The sequence below is a fragment of the Elgaria multicarinata genome, chromosome 7 (genome assembly GCF_023053635.1).
Source record: "Elgaria multicarinata webbii isolate HBS135686 ecotype San Diego chromosome 7, rElgMul1.1.pri, whole genome shotgun sequence".
In the NCBI taxonomy this organism is placed as follows: domain Eukaryota; kingdom Metazoa; phylum Chordata; class Lepidosauria; order Squamata; family Anguidae; genus Elgaria; species Elgaria multicarinata.
This window is the reverse complement of record NC_086177.1, coordinates 13,928,439-13,946,436: the sequence shown is the minus strand read 5'-3', so window position 1 is coordinate 13,946,436 and position 17,998 is coordinate 13,928,439. Positions and strand designations below refer to the sequence as shown.

Sequence of the window (17,998 nt, the reverse complement as noted above, 5' to 3'; positions counted from 1 at the left end):
GTGTTTTTATTCTGTTTTTATTGTATTTTATTTTGTCCTCTGCTCTGAAATTCTGAATTGGGAGCAGTACATAAATATTGTAAATAAATAAATAAATGGACTTCTCCACATGTAGCAAAAATCCCAGCATTATCATGGCTTTCGCTTCTGGAGTCTTCGTGGGTTTAAGGATCGGCATAATACATACACTCCCCCCACCCCGTTTTTGCTTGTTCCTTCCCATGTGTCACAATTTTACCGCCAGCAGATGGTGCTGCTTTATATCACATTTTTCATTTCTTACTGCATTTTTTGGGTTTTATAAAATGGCGTATTCCTGCTTGAAAACAATGGGAGAGGCATTGGATGTTGATGACATCATGAAAATGACCCACAAACTTTCATGAATGACCAATCATGCGAGTGCAATAAATCACTTGTGTGGAGAAGTTCTAAGAATATTCTCTTGGCCTTCTGCATTTTCTCACAGTTATCCATTGTGTCCCTTGCTTCTCTGTCCTACATCACAGATGAGGCATTATTGCTGGACATCAAATATAAATATGTGTACAGTTATGGGCCACCTTTTAAATTTTCAGATCACGTTGGTGGGGAAAAGGGCAACCGCTTGCCATGGTTGCTGCCACCAAGGAGAAAGAGCTGACCACAGGGTTTTCATCTGAGCTTAAAGAAGACTAGCCAAGAAGTAAAAATGAGTGAATTGAGATTCTCAACTGACATCTCACTGTTGTGTGAACTTTCCAAACCTTTTCTTAGTTTGGAAAATGTTTGTAAGACAAAACCAAGCTTTCATATTTTAAAATAAAAATGGAAGTTCCTTTTCATTGAGATTTATAGTGCTATAGAGTTGTTTACATCTGGATTTCTCACTACAGTTCTAGCCTGAACTTAAGGGAAGAGTGTTATTTGCACTTGAGAACTCAATTCAGTCATGAATATAAGGTGAACTATATAAAAATATGTGGAGTTTCTTGTCCTAGTAAAACCGTGCAGGATGCTCCAATATGCACTGAAACTAAATATTCTTGACATCACTCCAGTCACTTAGTTAAATGAAAAGATGTTGGGTCTTGATTATCCTCAGCTGCTCTTGTATTCATGTCTTTCTCACTTTAGTTGTCAAATGAATGTGCATATCTACAGATTCTAACTATTGTGAGTTCAACAGTACTTTCTCTGACATGTTATATCACCTTACTGAACTTTTAAACTGTGTTGTTTTATTTATTTTTTAAACCCAACAACCTATAATTAACCAATATTTTATTGTTCATAAGACATTTGAATTAGTTTTAACAACTCCCAACCAAGGAAAAGGAAGTAGTGAATACCTGAATCTTTAGACTTGAACTTCTGTAGTGATATTTATTTAGAGAGTGAAGTAGAAGCATTCATGTTTCCACATCACATTTTTATGAGATACCTATATGAAAATAAATGAATGTGTTCTCTGAGTTTACAGTGAAGAACAGGACACTCCAATTGCACTGGATGTTGCACTGTGAGTTTATTGATATTGCACTGCAGAAACAGAGACTGTGGAACACATATAGGATTGCAAACCTGTGCATTTCTTCACATTTTCTCTTCACCCTGATTTGGATTTTAAAGAAATACAATAGAAATGTGGCACTTCTGTTGTCTTTAGGTGGAAGACTTTGCACACATTTCCAGAAATGTGGCTTCGGAAGATCTAGCTAGTTTAAATTGTTTTCAAGTGGTGAAGCCAGAGAGTTCAGTGTACTGCTCCATGAATTACCTCACCCCATCTCATTATGTTACCATATTAGAATAACACATAGAACATTCAGCACTTGAAGCCTGAACAAGGGAGATGTGAAATTCATCTTATTTTCCATTCTTTATACAGACTGTGAAGGTAGAAATTGTTAAGAATTTCATTGTATCCTGATCTGTCTACTAAAAGTATCATCTACATATTGATACTCATTATTACAGGGATGTAATTTATTGAGTTTGGAAAATCCATGGGGGAAGCCATTTCTTTTTCTGTACAATTGTCCCTGTAAATTATTATTATTATTATTATTATTATTTATTTATATAGCACCATCAGTGTACATGGTGCTGTACAGAGTAAAACAGTAAATAGCAAGACCCTGCCGCATAGGCTTACAATCTAAATGAAATGGAAACAATGTCATTTTCCTTCCCTTCCTGCCTAGAGGCATTTGAAGCTGCAGTGCCTTGCCTTTGGCTGCCTTAATTACATTAACGTAAAGATCAACTCCCTTCCTTTTAGCCCAGTACTGGACATATTGAAACCAGACTGTGAAGGCAGGGAGGTGGTACCCCCACACCTGGCACTGTAGGCATGGACAAAATGTTGCTTGAATTGGAGACTAACCCAGCAAGCTAGACTGCCACCCACCCTTACATCCAATTCAGCCTGAGCCACACCTTAAAGGATGCCACTAAGGGTTATGAAACAAGGGCCCAAGCCGGCACCCTCTATTTCAGAGCCCTGGGCCCAGAACCTTAAACAGTAGCAAAAACCAAGAGGAAAGCTCTGGACTAAATACCAAGGCCAATTGGAATAAAGCACACATATTCAATTAGGTGGCAAGTTTATTTGCAAAAAGGGAAAGGGGATAACATACAGAACCAGAGCAAGGTTTGGAAGGAATACAGGGCAAAACAATAACACTGACTAGACTTGTCTATACATACCAATGGTATAGGTCTTCCATGAAACAGGACCTTAAAAGCCGGCAATCCAAAGCAGACATGGAAATGGCAAAACAAAACCATACAAAGACAAAAGCATCTTCCCCACCTCATCCCCACTCAGATCAGACTGATCTGAGGTGATCTCTGTTAACCAATTACGAGCTAGTTGGGAACAGTCTGCCCAAACTTTTGGAAGGGGCAGAAAGTTACCACCAAAATTCAGCTGAACTCATTCAATCCAATTAGCCTTGAAGTTCTAGACAGCAGAAGATAAGACCCACAGGTGGTCTAATGAGTATGTGCAGGCTTAGCCTTGCAGAATGGAATTTCACAGGCTGCTAAGACCCAGGAAGAAAATGGATTTCTTGATACAGATGTTTTTCCAGGAAACCCGTAAAATACCGAGTGGCCGAGCAGAAACCGAAGTCTGCTGTGTTTATGAATCTTTTGTTGTTGGTGGGTGTGTGGGTGTGGGTGTGAGTGTATATATATATCCCTCACTCCAAATAGTTTTGTTGGGAGTTCATGATATCTCTGTGGGAAGCTTGAATATAACATCCTTCAGCATTAGTACTGTCAAATTCTCAGTTCTGGGGATTTTCTCTCACTTTTTCTTCCAAATTTGTTGTCTACTAATGTCATGAAATGAAATTCTAAACAACAAAACATTCACATGCATACACACACACACACACTTCACAAGTATATTGTAACAGTGTGTAATGTGCATATCCAAATTTTCTTTTTAAAAAGCTCTGGAATTTGTGATTGTAAATTTGGTCCTTTTTAACCTCAGAACCTACACCAAATAGGTCCGGAACACCGGTGATAACCAAACAAACAAACATTTAATCCCAACTAACAAGCATCACCACAGACATGATTGTAAATAAGAATCTATTTATTGTAGAAAATTGCACAATTAAACAAGTGGCATGGTGGTTATATAAGTATACAGTATCTCTCTGTGGTTACAAGAAAAGAGACTGAAATGCAAATATAAGATTAATTAAAAGAATCGCAGTTGCCAAAGTGGGTATTACAAATTTAGCTAATAAGATAACAGCTTCAGCTTCTAGCATAGTTACGACTCCTTATCCGCTTCTGTTTACTACTTGAAGTTTAAAGCTAAACTAAAACACATTAGATTATACTAAAATGTAGTAGTTAACCCTTCTTATTCTTCCTCCTGCACATTATTTGAATCTAAAAGTTATGTTGAAGCATTACTAAGTTCCTCTAGGCATGTGAAAAATAAAAGCAGAAGTTAGAGTGAAAGAGAACATCCAAGACTTAGAAATAATTCCAAGTCCCAACTTCAGAAAAACATTTTTTTAGGGGTGTTCTTGTAAATATCCCCAAAACCCTCACTCAAGTCATCCCACCATTCCAGATCAAATTAGCCATATTTAGTCTGAAGTAGTCGTCTTCATGCAGTATAATTCAACCTTTTTAGCACCAGTTTAACAGTGATTAATGAGCCTTGGAGGGTTTTTTGATGTCTGAACAATAGTTCTATAGCTCTCTTTCTTCGATAATCTAGCTAACCCAGTACATTGTCATAAAATTACAAAAACATCCTATCAGAGGTTGCTTTCAGTGGCCAGGCTTAAAAATACAATATTTGAATAAGGTGTTACACTCTAGTTTGAGTGCATTGTTACTTACTTTGTGGTCCCAAAGTCTTGTGGGATAAGTTGTGAAATATTAAATATAAATCAATTTAAACTATCAATTTCAAAATACATCAAAACGTTGATGTGCTTTTTAACTGGAATTGTCTTCTTAAAGCTGAGGATATATCTACACACGCTTAATTCCCCTGTACTATTTCCTTTCTTTCCTTAAAGATAAGGATTTCCCAGTGCTTTTCTTTCCCTGATTTTTTGGGCTTTGTAAACTTTCCCCTTTTGTGTGTGGCTATTTCTGCCTTGCCAAAAAGTGCCGTTGCATTTTGGGGACACTTATCCAGAAAAGTGGATATGTGCTTTTAGTGAGTGCAGGATTTTCCTAAATGTTACTTGGCATCCTGGCATAAGTGTGCACTGTTCTCTGTTCGTAGTACTTATTGGGTTGTTGTACCTGGTACTGTGATGTTGTTCTGAAGGAAGTTTATGATGGAAGGGGCTATGGGAACATGAGGGGGAGGGTTGGTAGAGGAAATGCAGAAAATCAAGGCTTAAATGTTTCTGAGGAGAAACTACTCCCTCTGCCCAACGCACGAGTGACTACAATTTTTGTCACTATTTCACATACCTCCCCATTCTGTGCAAATGGTTTAATTAGGTAACATTTACTGTTAGGAAATCTGGGCCCAATCTACACCGCTGATTTAATGCCGAGGGAGAGCACATTGGGGTTGTTCAGGACAGATGATGCTGTCGCCACTCTGCGACAACCGTGCAGCTTCCCTCCGGAAAATATGCATTTTTGGAAAGCTGTTTTAGAGTGCTGTTTTTCCTTAATCGTGCCTCTCAAGCGGTTCCTCTGCCGTGTGCCCTGTCCATCCACATTAAATCCTGACATGCCTGTTTATGTGACCTGGCAATGACCTTGTCAAGCAGTGACGCCACCCTTCCCCTGTTCCCTATTTCCTCCCAGTCGGGCTGCTTTCACAATACGTAGCCTCCTTTCCCCATTTGCAGTAGTGCTGTTTCATTTACAATAGCAGAGTAGCCGGTTTTATTCACAATTTATAGTGCAGAATAAAGAACACACAGAGGCAATGGAGAGGGGGCAACCAGTAGCAAGAGCCTGCAGTATCTGTATTTCGCAGTAGTATTACTGCAATATACTGAAAACAAAATTCACGGAGGGGAAGGAGAGGGGGAGCAGCCAGTAGGGGAGTGCAGGGTTTCTGGGCAGCTATCTGGGTCTCGGAGCTGCCCCCACCCTTTTCCTGGTGGAAGGCAACCAATCGCTGGTTGTCTTTCACCAGGCTCCACCCTCGGGTTGGCCCCGGATTGGCTGCGGTGTGCCGTTACATGGTGGAAGCGCCGTGTTGACATCTCCTTTGAAAAGGTCAGGGTAAAACCTCAACTTCCTTAAAATACACCATCACAGGGAAACCCCGCCCCGGCTGCGAACCTGCATCATCTAACCAACGGGGCGCAGATCCACAGCCAGCGCAGGGCTTTTCCCGCATGTTGACAGCCCCCCCCCCCGGGTTAAAAGCTGAAAATGCTTCTGCATACATTTCCTTGTAGATTGACCCCTGTTGTCTTTTGAGGGGACTGGAGAAATTTGGGGAGGTTGCTCCAGAAATAAAAAAAACACTGACATTTGTTAGATACCTTTTAATCTTACTTGTGTGGCTTACAAAAAAAAAACTTTACTGATTAGTCCATTCCTTAAGGTGCTTCTGTATTTCACTCATCATTTTCTTATGGCTGATCTTCAAGAGATTTCAATACAGTAGGTGAAAACGTAACTCCTGGCATTAATGGAATGGAGTATATGGACATGTTCATTTGTCATTTCTGTTTAATGGAGCAAATGTATTGCTTGCCTAGTACTAAAATCCAGCACCATCTTTCAACTGTGAGGTGACTTTGATGCAAGCTGACATTGAACAAAGCATTGAACAAGAGATTTGACAAGGAAGCACAGTCTTTAAAACCATCATTGCACATGGGTCTCATAAGCCAAGGCTGTCCTAAGACGAAGAAGACCTGGCATAATGAGTAGGTGCCAGAAAATAGATTAACTTGTTGTGTTTTCTGTACAAAATATTGAAGGGCACAGTGGATACAAGTTTTTATCCCTGTAGGTTCTAATTCTAACAACATTAATGTCATCCCACTCTATTTCAATTTGATTTTCTACAAACTCCAATGCTCTCTAACATGTGGAGCCCTAATGGCATTCAGTGCAGTATTTTTTAAAAAAATGACATGCACTTATTGTTTTGTAGTGCAATTTATTTAATTAAATATCCAACTTTTGCCAGTGTGACACATCATTTGCATGAGTGTGTCTCCTCAGTCTTCACTGCATGCATTACCTGTTCATCCTAGTCTCTCTCACTTTCTTGTTTTCTTAACCCCTCAGGAAGGGCTATCCTCCCCCCCCCCACCCTCTTATATTTGGAAAATTCTGATTTGTAAAGTATTTTGGCTACTCCAGTCCTCTAAGGTGAGGAAAGCAGAAGTAGGGACTTCTTCCTTTTATCACCTCTTCCATAATGTGAAAAATGTGGCCTTTGCTAGACCTACAGGATATCCCAGGATGGGGGAGGGGTGATCTCGTGTTGTCAATAACACGAGATCCCGCCCTTGTTTACATGTAAGGCGAGGCGACTCAAGAAGAGAGCCATTGCACCCGCCATTTTTTTAACTTTTAAAGGGGACGATGCACTCGTGCACGAAGGTAAGTTTTTTTTTTAAAAAAAAATGATTGATTTCCCCGCTCCCCCCATCCTGCCCCCGATGGGCGCAGCAGCTCCCGACTCCGTGCAAGTAATCCGCGAAAACGGGCCACACGCTTGCGGTCGAGATTGCGGATAAAAGTGGGCTTGAAGGGGTAGGCTATATCCCAGGGCCAGGGAGGGTTGATCCCTGACTGATCCCAGGATCCCCTGTGCAGGGGAAAAGCAGGATTGTGTTGTTCAACTCTTTTGCTGTCCCTAGCTTGTTGTGGTATGAATCCTTTGTGACTGATGGTAATACACCCTTCTTACTCCGACCTCCAGTCCCCAGCACACTTCTGGGTTCCACTTCTGAATATGCCCTTTATTGGTTGCAGCTGAAGGGAGAAACGTCAGGCCTGTCATTAATGGGAACTGCTAAATCAAGTTCCAGATATTTTGAACTACAACAACCATAATCCCCAACCCTTGTGGATGCTGGCTGGGGCTTATTCGGGTTGTAGTCCAAAACATCTGAAGAGCAAATTCATAGTAGTTTATACAGTTACATTTTGTATATTGAGGGAATTCAATTGCTGTGAGTTTAAAGATATATGATATCTTTGCAGATATCATGTCAGGAAAAGCAATAACAATTCAGTCAATACAGAATTATTTTTAGGCTTACATCTTGCATCCATGCAGAACATGTTGACCCAGAGGAATTAGTCAATATTATCTTTTGATGCCATTGAAAATCTCATTGTTATGAAAGGGAACTGTTCAGCATGATGTTCCACTCAGTATTATTTTGCAGTAGATTTGGGACTGTGGCAGCAATAATGTTACCATTTTTATTTAATTCATATTCTCTGTTGTCACATAATGCCAGTTTCTGTTTCCTGTACTTCTGCTTGACTGTGGGATTTTTAGATTTTAAAGTGATATCTTCTAGGTTAAGTTCTATTAATCAACATTTTATTTGAACATAAAACAAAGTCAATATTTGGTATTGACCAAGTATGTTTTCTTAATTTACTTCAAGAAAATTAGGTGAATTTTTAATGCAAAAACACTTTCAGGAGAATACTTGTTTCAGATATTCCTGAGAAGTTGCAGCCTTCTTGAAAAAAGAGAAAAGATGGAGGAATGCAAAGTAACTATCACAATTCTTAAATATTGTTATGCATTTTATATTGAACTTGAGATAGGGTAGTAAAAGCCATTGACATGACCATTTTATAAATTCTTTGAGACCATGATTTTCTGATTCTTATTTTGTTCTTTTGAAAATATCTTATTGGAAGAGATTCATTCACATAAACCGATCTATTTCAAAACTATAGAATGTTGTCAGAAATGAGGAGCAGAACTGAAAAGACAATAACTAGTGTCGTTTTCTTCTAGGAATGTCAGCTCTGCTGGAGAAGAAGCCCGCAGAAGAATGAGAGAGTGTGATGGACTTACTGATGCATTGCTGTATGTGATTCAGTCTGCTCTAGGAAGCAGTGAAATTGATAGCAAGGTTTGTCATCTTAGTCTTTACAGAAACAGAATTGTAAGGCACAAGAGAGTAGTGGAAGCACATCATGCATCCTTGGGGTTATATAATGGTAAAAGTTAAATTTTAAGATCTTTACTTTAATAAAAGCCTGTATTATATGTTAATTTGCAGTGTAAGTCTGCCATTCTTTCAAATTCAGTTTATACCTTAGTGGCAGATGGTTTTCAGTAGTTAAGGCAAAAATTCCATGTACCTAACACTTTTCAGACAAAATGTACAACCTGAACAGGAAATTTACAGCTTGATACTTGACTTCAGAAGATTTTCTAACAGTATGATATCAGTTCTAAGACGATTAAATTATACAAACATTGTTACATGCATTGTTCAAAGCATATTTCAGAACCAGAGTGATGTAGTGTATTAGCGTGTCAAAAAGGATTGGGGAGACACAAGTTCAGTTCTCCATTCAGCCATGAAGCTCATTGGTAAACTAACTCATCCTGGTCATGTTTGGATTTTATCTCCCATCAGCCCCAGCCAGTATGGCCAATGTTCAGAACTTCTGGGAATTGTAGTCCAAAATATATGGAGGGCATGAGCTCAGTTCTGCAGACCCAAAAGTCATCATTTAGCAGTTAGTTGAAAGAAATTAACTGTTTTTAGAATTTAGATTGTCTATATGAAGTACGTATATATGTTATGCTTTTCTTTTCCAAACCAAAACAGCCTAATATTAGGCTTCAACACCTTAGAAAGAGTGACGTCAATGAAACACAAGTTATGACTAGCATTTCTTGCAATATATTTTCGCATTCACATTTGTGTGAAAAGCTGCTTTTTTGCACCTTTTGAACTATTCAGATTGCTAGGAAAAGCAGACCTGCCTTCTATTTGTATTTACTGGATGTAGAAAACCAGAGTATCCTGAGCAGAGGATTCTTTGTTCTCAGAAATTTCATATGCATGGCCCTGCAATTGATTTGTTTTCAGATTACAATATACCACAAAATAGTCCACCATCAATTAGTGGGCAGTAAAACAGTCTGATCTGCCAGATTGTCATTGCAGTCAGAAATACATTTCATACAAAGCTGTTTCTGCCTGCACCAAGAAACACTTTTGCTTCCTGCTGTGCCCAGCAGTGAAGAAAGTGGGGGTGTTTTTAACTTCATTAGCTGCATAAAAGCTGAATCACTGGATGTGTATCAAAGCTTTTTGAAGCATTGAAACCCTTGAGAATTGGGTCTTCTGAATCTGTTTTGATCAATAAAATCCACATTATTTCCTTACATGACACCAAGAGTGGGAAAATTCTGGAGTTTCTAAACCTCCTTACCAGATGCTTTTGTTCTTAGAAATACTCCTTTAAAGGTATGTAGGATTGTTGTACTGCTTAAAGCTTTAAATAAAGTAAACTAGATTCCTAATTCCAGCTATTCTCATGAGAGAACAGAATGTCTGACGCATTAATTTAGGGTTTAGAATAACAAGAAAGGAGATGATCTTCTGGATTTGTTTTGGTCAATTTAAATCCATACTTCTTCTTTAACATGTTTTTTAAACATTCCTTTGACATAAAGAAGTTCAAATTATACTATCATGGTCTCATAATCACCCTCTTTTGCCTCAAAATTAAGTATTTCTTCAGTTCTTAAAAGCTCAGAGCAGCTGACATATTGAAATGTTCTCAACTAACAGTATTATTGCTGTAAAGTAGAGTTCATATTGATAGTTTTGAACAAATAATAAATCTCTTTCCTTTTGTTAACCCAAAAGTGACTACATGCTTTCTTCCTTAAAATGGATACTACCCTATTTCTTCGATTCTAAGACACACTTTTCCCCCCATATAAACATCTCTAAAAACGGGGTGCGTCTTAGAATCGCAGGTGTGTCTTAGGGTGGTGTTTTTTTCTGTTGGTGGTACTGAAATTAGTCTGCGTCTTACAATCGATGGCGTCTTACAATCGAAGAAATACTGTATCTCAAATATCTAGGTAAAGATTATTCCATAAATTTTATGAAGCCATGGGACCAGCACATGAGCCACACTCCTCTCTCCTGCCATTGCACACCAGCTTATGCACAGAGATCCTGATCTGACTTATTATACTGGCTTCTGAACTGACATGAAGCCAGAGTTCCCTGGCTCTGATGTAGTGAGGAACTCTGGCTTCATGCAAGGCAGTATCTCCTTGTGAAAGTTAGCTTGCAAGCAGAAGAGGGACAGGGTGAGGGAAGAGTTCATGTCCCCAGCACTCATCCAAGGCTTCATAAATCATAGTTTATTATTTCATAAATTCATGGACAAACATCCAAAGACGACCAGTGTGTACAGATGCAGTTTTGTTAAGACAAAGTATATACTGCCCTACTTATGCCAGGAGTAAGAGTTGTCATATCTTCGCTTGTGTTTGTGGATAAATGTGCCACCCTGAACTTTGATCCTCATGGATAGAAGGAAACTGCTCCCAGATATGTCATTTTAATTATTTGTGTACTGTCCCCAGCAGTATTCTGATTAGATGTCAGAACACAGAGAGTAAATATCTCCACAAACATGGACAATTTTAGCAGTGACAATTTCAACTCTCTTTGCTGAACTCTGGATTAAAATCACATTCTTCTCATCCATCATGCTTATTTGTTTACTCCATGGCCACAGCTAGACCTAAGGTTTATCCTGGGATCATCCAGGGTTCGCCCTTGCCTGAGCACTGGATCCCCTGTGTGTCACCTAGATGAACAGGTTTGATCCCTGGACGATCCAGGGATAAACCTTAGGTCTAGCTATGGCCCATGTGTTAGGTTCTTATTGGAATATAGGCTACATGTGTCTTATGACACATATACTGTTACACTTATATGTTTGTAGTCTATGGCCACAATTCAAAATTCTGTGGGACTTTAATGCTAATACAAAGTTTATTTATTTATTATTTATTTATTTATTTATTTATTACATTTTTATACCGCCCAATAGCCGAAGCTCTCTGGGCGGTTCACAAAAGTTCTGTGTAAGCGCTAGAATGCTCCATAGGAGCATGGGGTTTTCCCCAACACTGGATAGTTTCCCAAAGTGAATAAACAGCCTTTGTTCATACACCACAGAATTCCTGCTTGCAAACCAGCTTATGTAGACTGGAGTGCACATTTAATGGGCTCTGCTTTTTGCCTCACTGAGTCAAAAGAAGCATAATTTTGAGTGAATTGTCAGACTTTTTAAGCATCTTATGGCAGATGTTGTGACAGCTACCTAGTATCCCCAGACTGTTAAAATAGGGTGTATTTACATTTTCAAGCTACTAGTAGACACCATCAAATCGTGATTCAACAGAGTTCACTCAGTCTCCCTGCTTGACACCCAATCTAGAATATTTTGCCTGAAGTGATGACAAGGCAAGGAGGTAGAGTGTCACTACTGAGTCATGCTAGGAATCAGACAGATCTTGGGTACAATAAACATCCAATTAACTATTTATTTATTTATCATATCATTTATTTATGCACCATCCATACATGTTGCTTTACAAAGAACAGGTTTGACAAGGCTCTGCCCCAAGAGGCTTACAATCTAAAAACAGAAACAACAGAAGAAGGAGAGGAAAGTGTAGGTAGAAGGTACACAGGGGGAAATGAGAAATTATTTTAATTGCATGTACTTCATCTTAGGCCATAGCTAGACCTAAGGTTTATCCCTGGATCGTCCAGGGGTCAAACCTGTTCATCTAGGTGACACACAGGGGATCCAGTGCTCAGGCAGGGGCGAACCCTGGATGATCCCAGGATAAAACTTAGGTCTAGCTGTGGCCTCAGTTACACTAGGACATTAAGGGGTTGTTTCAAAGGCTTCTTGGGAAATATGAGTTTTGACAAGGGACTTGAAGAACGTAAGGAAGGTGGACATAACAGAGGCATTTTGGAATGCAGTTCCAAACATAAGAGAGAGTATGGGAGAAAGAGCAGAGATGTTTCAGGGAGCAGGAGACCTTTGGATGGCTGAAAGTGGTGCAGATGAATGAGTAAAGGTGGCAACTGTGTTCAGTTCTCTCAATGGTGAGGAGAGTGGGGTTGGGGTGGGAATACATGAGCAGAACGCCCACTCTGAGTCACTACCCTCCATCCCCTAGCCACAATCCTAACAGGAAAGTATCAGCCATACAGCCCACCATTTATGTTTTGAAATCCTAGCCATGTCAAATGAAATCAGATTTCTTTTAAACAAAAAGCAAACCCATTTTTAAACAAGTTGTTAGATTTTCTATGAGATATACTTTTCAGTTTCAGCATGGATTCTGTGCAGAAGAGCAAAAGCCATCTCTGAGACTCTTTATGTGTTCTGTAAGATATTTTCATCAATCTTGGAGACAGGCTAATTGCAAATCTATTATTTTCACTACTTTTTAAAAACTCTTGTAGCTTAGATAGTTGAACTAAGCAGCTTACATGATGGATGATTCTCTAAAAGGCATTTGGCTGTTTCATGGTGTTTTCTTCATTATGAATCCCGGTGGGGTTCATGCAAGAGATAAACATAAGACCATAACATAAGTAGCCTTTTCCCTCTGTGTTGAATTTGTAATTGGCCAAATTCATTGCTTGCATATTCAAATCCTATTTATCACATTTTAACTTTTATTCTGCCCTCTTTCACACCAGATTTTCTCTGAAATTTGTTCAATGCTAGCAGTCTAGTTAAATAAGACCTTGCTACATCTTACACGCTTAATTGAGGTGGTTTAGTTTTCACATGGGAAACTTCTTGTTTGAATACACACACACACACACACAAACATAGCATGAGCAAAGCAGGCTTAGCTTTCCACCCTTCCCTCATGTGAGGACTGTCCTACCACCATGAATGTTGTTTCCCGCCTCGGTCCAAAGGGAGAGGTGGGTAAGAAAATTATTATTATTATTATTATTATTATTATTATTATTATTATTATAACAGGCGAGTTTTGAAAAACGGTCTGGCCAGGTTGTCTGGGTTCAACAAATTGTGATTGGCTAGCGTAGGAAGAATTTAGGCCAAAAAGAATGGCAAACACGTACAGTATGTTTTGAGCCTGATAAATATGTGAATCCTGATGAATATGTGAATCCTGAAAGGATTTGTCATTTGTTTTTGCCTTGCCTTTTAGACCGTTGAAAACTGTGTGTGCATTTTAAGGAACCTCTCGTACAGACTCGCTGCAGAAACATCTCAGGGACAGCAAATGGGAACTGATGAACTTGATGGTTTACTTTGTGGTGATGCCAATGGAAAAGATGCAGAAAGTTCAGGATGCTGGGGCAAGAAAAAGAAGAAAAAGAAATCTCAAGATCAGGTATTGGAATTCCACACCTTATTCCTCACCTCTAGGATACGTTACTGTCATGGGTTCACCAGGTCCCACTATTGCAGGTTTTTATGAAGTCCCTGAAAACATACTATTTTACTACTGTTGCTGTTTTTATCACTGTTTTTATTGCCTTCTAAGATCTTATTGGTTTTTATTATATGTTTTATTATTGTGCACTGCCTTGGGAGGGCTTCTGCCCTAAAAGATAGGCAAGAAGAAATAATAATAATAATAATAATAATAATAATAATAATACATGTCCATCCAAAATATTCTTGGAAAATGCAGATCATAAAATATACTGGGACAGAACAATTCATATGGATAAGACAATACATTGCAACTGACCAGACATATACAAATTGTTGGGTGTTTTTTTTAAAAAAAATATTTTAAATAAATAACAGTTATAGACCAAAAAAAACCCAAAAACCACACACTTACCTCATTGACATAACAATACCTAATGACAAAAAATTGTGGAAAAGAGAGAAAAATATGCACCACTGGCCATGGAAGTTAAAGAACTATGGCAACAGGAAAAAGTTACAATGATTCCGTTAGGCACATCAGTCACTGGCATAACATTGGAAAAAATTACAGAAAACCTTCAGAAACTGGGCCTACCAAAATACATCCACACCAACATCCAGAAAGCAGTCATATTTAAAACATGATCAATAGCCAGGAAATCCCTGAATCCGTAAAAGACAGCATGACTTGGCAAAGCCCGTCATGTCTATCTAGAAAAACCCCCACGACCGAGAAAAGAGAAATAATAATAATAATGATGATGATGATGATGACGATGATGATGATGTAGTTGCAGGGGCAAACAGTTAGTATAACTACTAATGTACGCAGCCAAAAACCATTTCTGCAATATGTTGTAATAGAGATTCAGCGGTATTCTCTGGATTCCAATAAGATCAAGCATAGATTCTTATGAATGAACCTAAACTGTACTGTTTTAGGATAAAACAGAACGGAGGCCTAGAGCCTCTAACTACAATCAGCCATCTTAACAACAACAACAATAACAATAACAGAGGTTCTTCTTCCTACTCTTCACTTGTCACAATACCATTGCATGCATTTTATCTCTACCTACAAAGCATAAAGTATGTGTGTGTCACGTATGTCCCAAAATGTTTACCCACTTCCACATATGGTACTGCCTTAATACTGTTCACACAGACAGGTCTTCGTGTACATGGATCAGGAAAAATCTAAAAACATGTATTTTGGGGTTTTAAGTATTTTAAAAGAATTTAATGAAAACCTGGGTTTACGTCTCCAACTCCCAGCATGCCTTGGGTGGAACTCCCAGCATGTTTTGGGTGGGAGGCCAAACTTACTGGCCTTTGGCGGCCATTGTGATTCCTAAAGTCACTCAACCCAATTCCACATAAAAGGAAACAACCCACATAAATGGGGTGCCTCCTCCTACCAGCCATGTGTGGCTTTAAAACCATGAGTAGATATAACAGCGTGACTTCAAGGCAGCCTTGGCCAGGCATTGAGGGAGAGGGAGAGAGAGAGAGAGAAGAAACTAATTTAATTTGTTTTAAAGTTACCTCACAGACCTAGGACTGACCTACCTTGCAGGGTTATCGTGAGGGTAAGAGAGGGAAAAAAGAGACTAATTTGTTTAAAGGTTAACTCACAGGCCTAGCATAGCCTGCTACTTTTAAGATGATTACCTCACAGACATATATATCTTAGGGGACCCAAGCAGCACTGGGTAGAAATTTACTAACTCAACCAAACTAAAAAAAGCAACCAACCTAAAGGACTTCCGGGAAAATGGCGTTGGAGGCTGCAGTGCTGTGTGAGTCTCCGCGACTCAATAGAATTTAGCTTAGAAGTTTTACTGTTTTATTGACCTATTTTAAGCAGTTTTATTGTTTTATTGTTTTACTCTTTCACTTGTTTTTAATTGCTCTTACTGCCTCTGCATTTCCAGCTTGCAGTTTTGCAGCTCTTGACGTGCTGCCTCCTTCCTTGAACTGCAAACTGCTTTTTACCAAGAATTTAATTAATACTTGGCAGCTTTCGAGTTTTAGTTGCCACTCCCTGAAAGGGGTTTTAAACTTTTTAGTAGGGTGGACTTTTTTAGCTTGCTTACCTCTTGGTCATTTGACTGACCATGAGAAGGAAACGAGTTTTATCACCTCCACAAAATGCAAGTAACGTGCCTCGTGCTAAACAGTGCAGGCTCGACAGTTTTATTGCTCGGCAGCCTCCTCATGCCGTCTCTGCTGCTTCTCCGAGAGATGAAATCACGTTGTCTAACAGATATGCTCCTCTGGCCGAGGGAGGCGAAGTTACCGGTGAGTCTATCTTAGGGGACGCTGGCGTTTCTCAAACAAACCAGCCAACTGACAAATCCACGGAAAACTCCCAAAGTGAAGCTTCTTCCTTTGAATTACTGGCTGAGCAATGTTTTCTAACAGCGAGGACACTCCAATCGATTAGCTCTAACTTAGAAACTGTGCTTAGCTCTTTAAATAAACTGTTGACCTGGCTCCCAGAAAAGCTTCTCTGCCTAGGCATCCAGGCTCAACCTCCACCACGCCCTCCCCGTTTAGATCTGGTCTTCGAACCTCATTGCAATAATGGAGGCTGTTTATCTACAACCCCCAATAGTGGACCAGATATTGGAATAATAGAGCGAAAAAATGGTGGCCTAGTTCTTCAGCCCTGCTCGATGGTTATAGATGTACATCCCCATGGAGGACAACACCCATTCTGGGCATCGGTTCAAAGTGCTAACTTAAACCTCAAATGGCTGCTAAATATTCAGCCATCATATTTGTTGGCTGTGGAACTACTTTTCTCTTCACCTGTTTATAAGAGGTACCTATTGAAGTTTACTAAACCTACCACCCCAAATTTACTAATGAAGGAAAAACTTTTTCTGCACACTGTGGGGATCTACCCATCACGGCTTTTTAAAGATCTCCAGGTTAAACCATTAATATCCATCAAAAGCCGCTCTAATTCTATCCTCCAGCTGCAGTGTAATGCCCCCAAACTGAGTAGCAGCAAATCCATGGCTTTTTCAACTGCGGTGACTGAAGAAGTAGATTTACCACACAAAAGCTTTATACCATCCTCCTGCCTACTGTGTGAAGACCAGCCTCAAAGCATTCAGCAATCTCCGAGCAGGCCCTCCGACTCCCTCATCTTGGAACAGGAACTGTCTCCTGATTCACTTCATTCGGGGGTGGAGGTCGATTTCTTTTGTGCTCAGCCCTTGGTCGAAGGGCAACATACCATCTCTACCTTGCAAGATCTGATAACTTTTGGCCAAGACACTCCTGTGAAAGTTGACAATGTTCGTCCGACGTCGTGCCTCTATCCAGGAGTGCTGCATACATCAGTGGGGAGCAAGACGTCATCCATCCCATCCTGCCAACTGCCACAGCTGTCTGGAGGGCTGCCTAATGCTAATCAAGTAGGGCCGACATCAGAGTTAATATTGCCCAATATCATCGATTCCGACCCACAGCTTCCATCGAACCACATGACAGCAAAAAGGAACGGCTGCATTCAGAGGGACATGGATGGATCACTGATCGGGATTACCCCACTGGATTGATGCCAGTGGCCCCAGGGTGATTCCTACCTCAGGATCATATCCTGGAATATTGCAGGCTGGGCAAACAAACGTTGGGATAGCTGCTTTTGTCAATATATCTCTTGCTTTGATGTAATCTTGCTTCAGGAAACCTGGGCCATGGACACTGTTGTTGTTAATGGATTTTCCTCCTACTCTTTGAATGCTCACCGGGTAAATAAGAAAGGCCGTCCAAGGGGTGGCCTTGCCATTCTGGTGTCCTCTTCACTGATAGCTAAGGTTACTGAATTAGAAAACTGTGAACAACTGGTGTTTGGAATTTGCTTGGAAATTAATGCTAGTCACTTTATTTTTGTGAATGTTTATATCCCTCCTGCTAAATCCAATGAGCAGATCAAGAAACTCTGGCATAAAGTAGAGAGCTATTTATCCACTCAAATTATTAGGTTCCCTGATGCATATTTATATATTCTGGGTGACTTTAATGCCAGGATTGGCTCCAATAACAACGATCTAGAAGCAAGATA

At 39.7% G+C, this 17,998-nt stretch overlaps 1 protein-coding gene across 3 annotated transcripts in view; it reads left to right on the top strand.

Annotated features, from left to right (window-relative positions):
• The window catches only part of CTNND2 (catenin delta 2), a 636,702-nt gene that overhangs the window by 515,313 nt on the left and 103,391 nt on the right, over positions 1-17,998 (top strand). For all 3 annotated transcript variants that reach the window (XM_063130230.1, XM_063130228.1, XM_063130231.1), the window contains 2 exons: positions 8,444-8,561; positions 13,688-13,873. In XM_063130230.1, the coding sequence (XP_062986300.1) occupies positions 8,444-8,561; positions 13,688-13,873 (304 nt within the window). The remainder of the gene's footprint in view (positions 1-8,443; positions 8,562-13,687; positions 13,874-17,998) is intronic.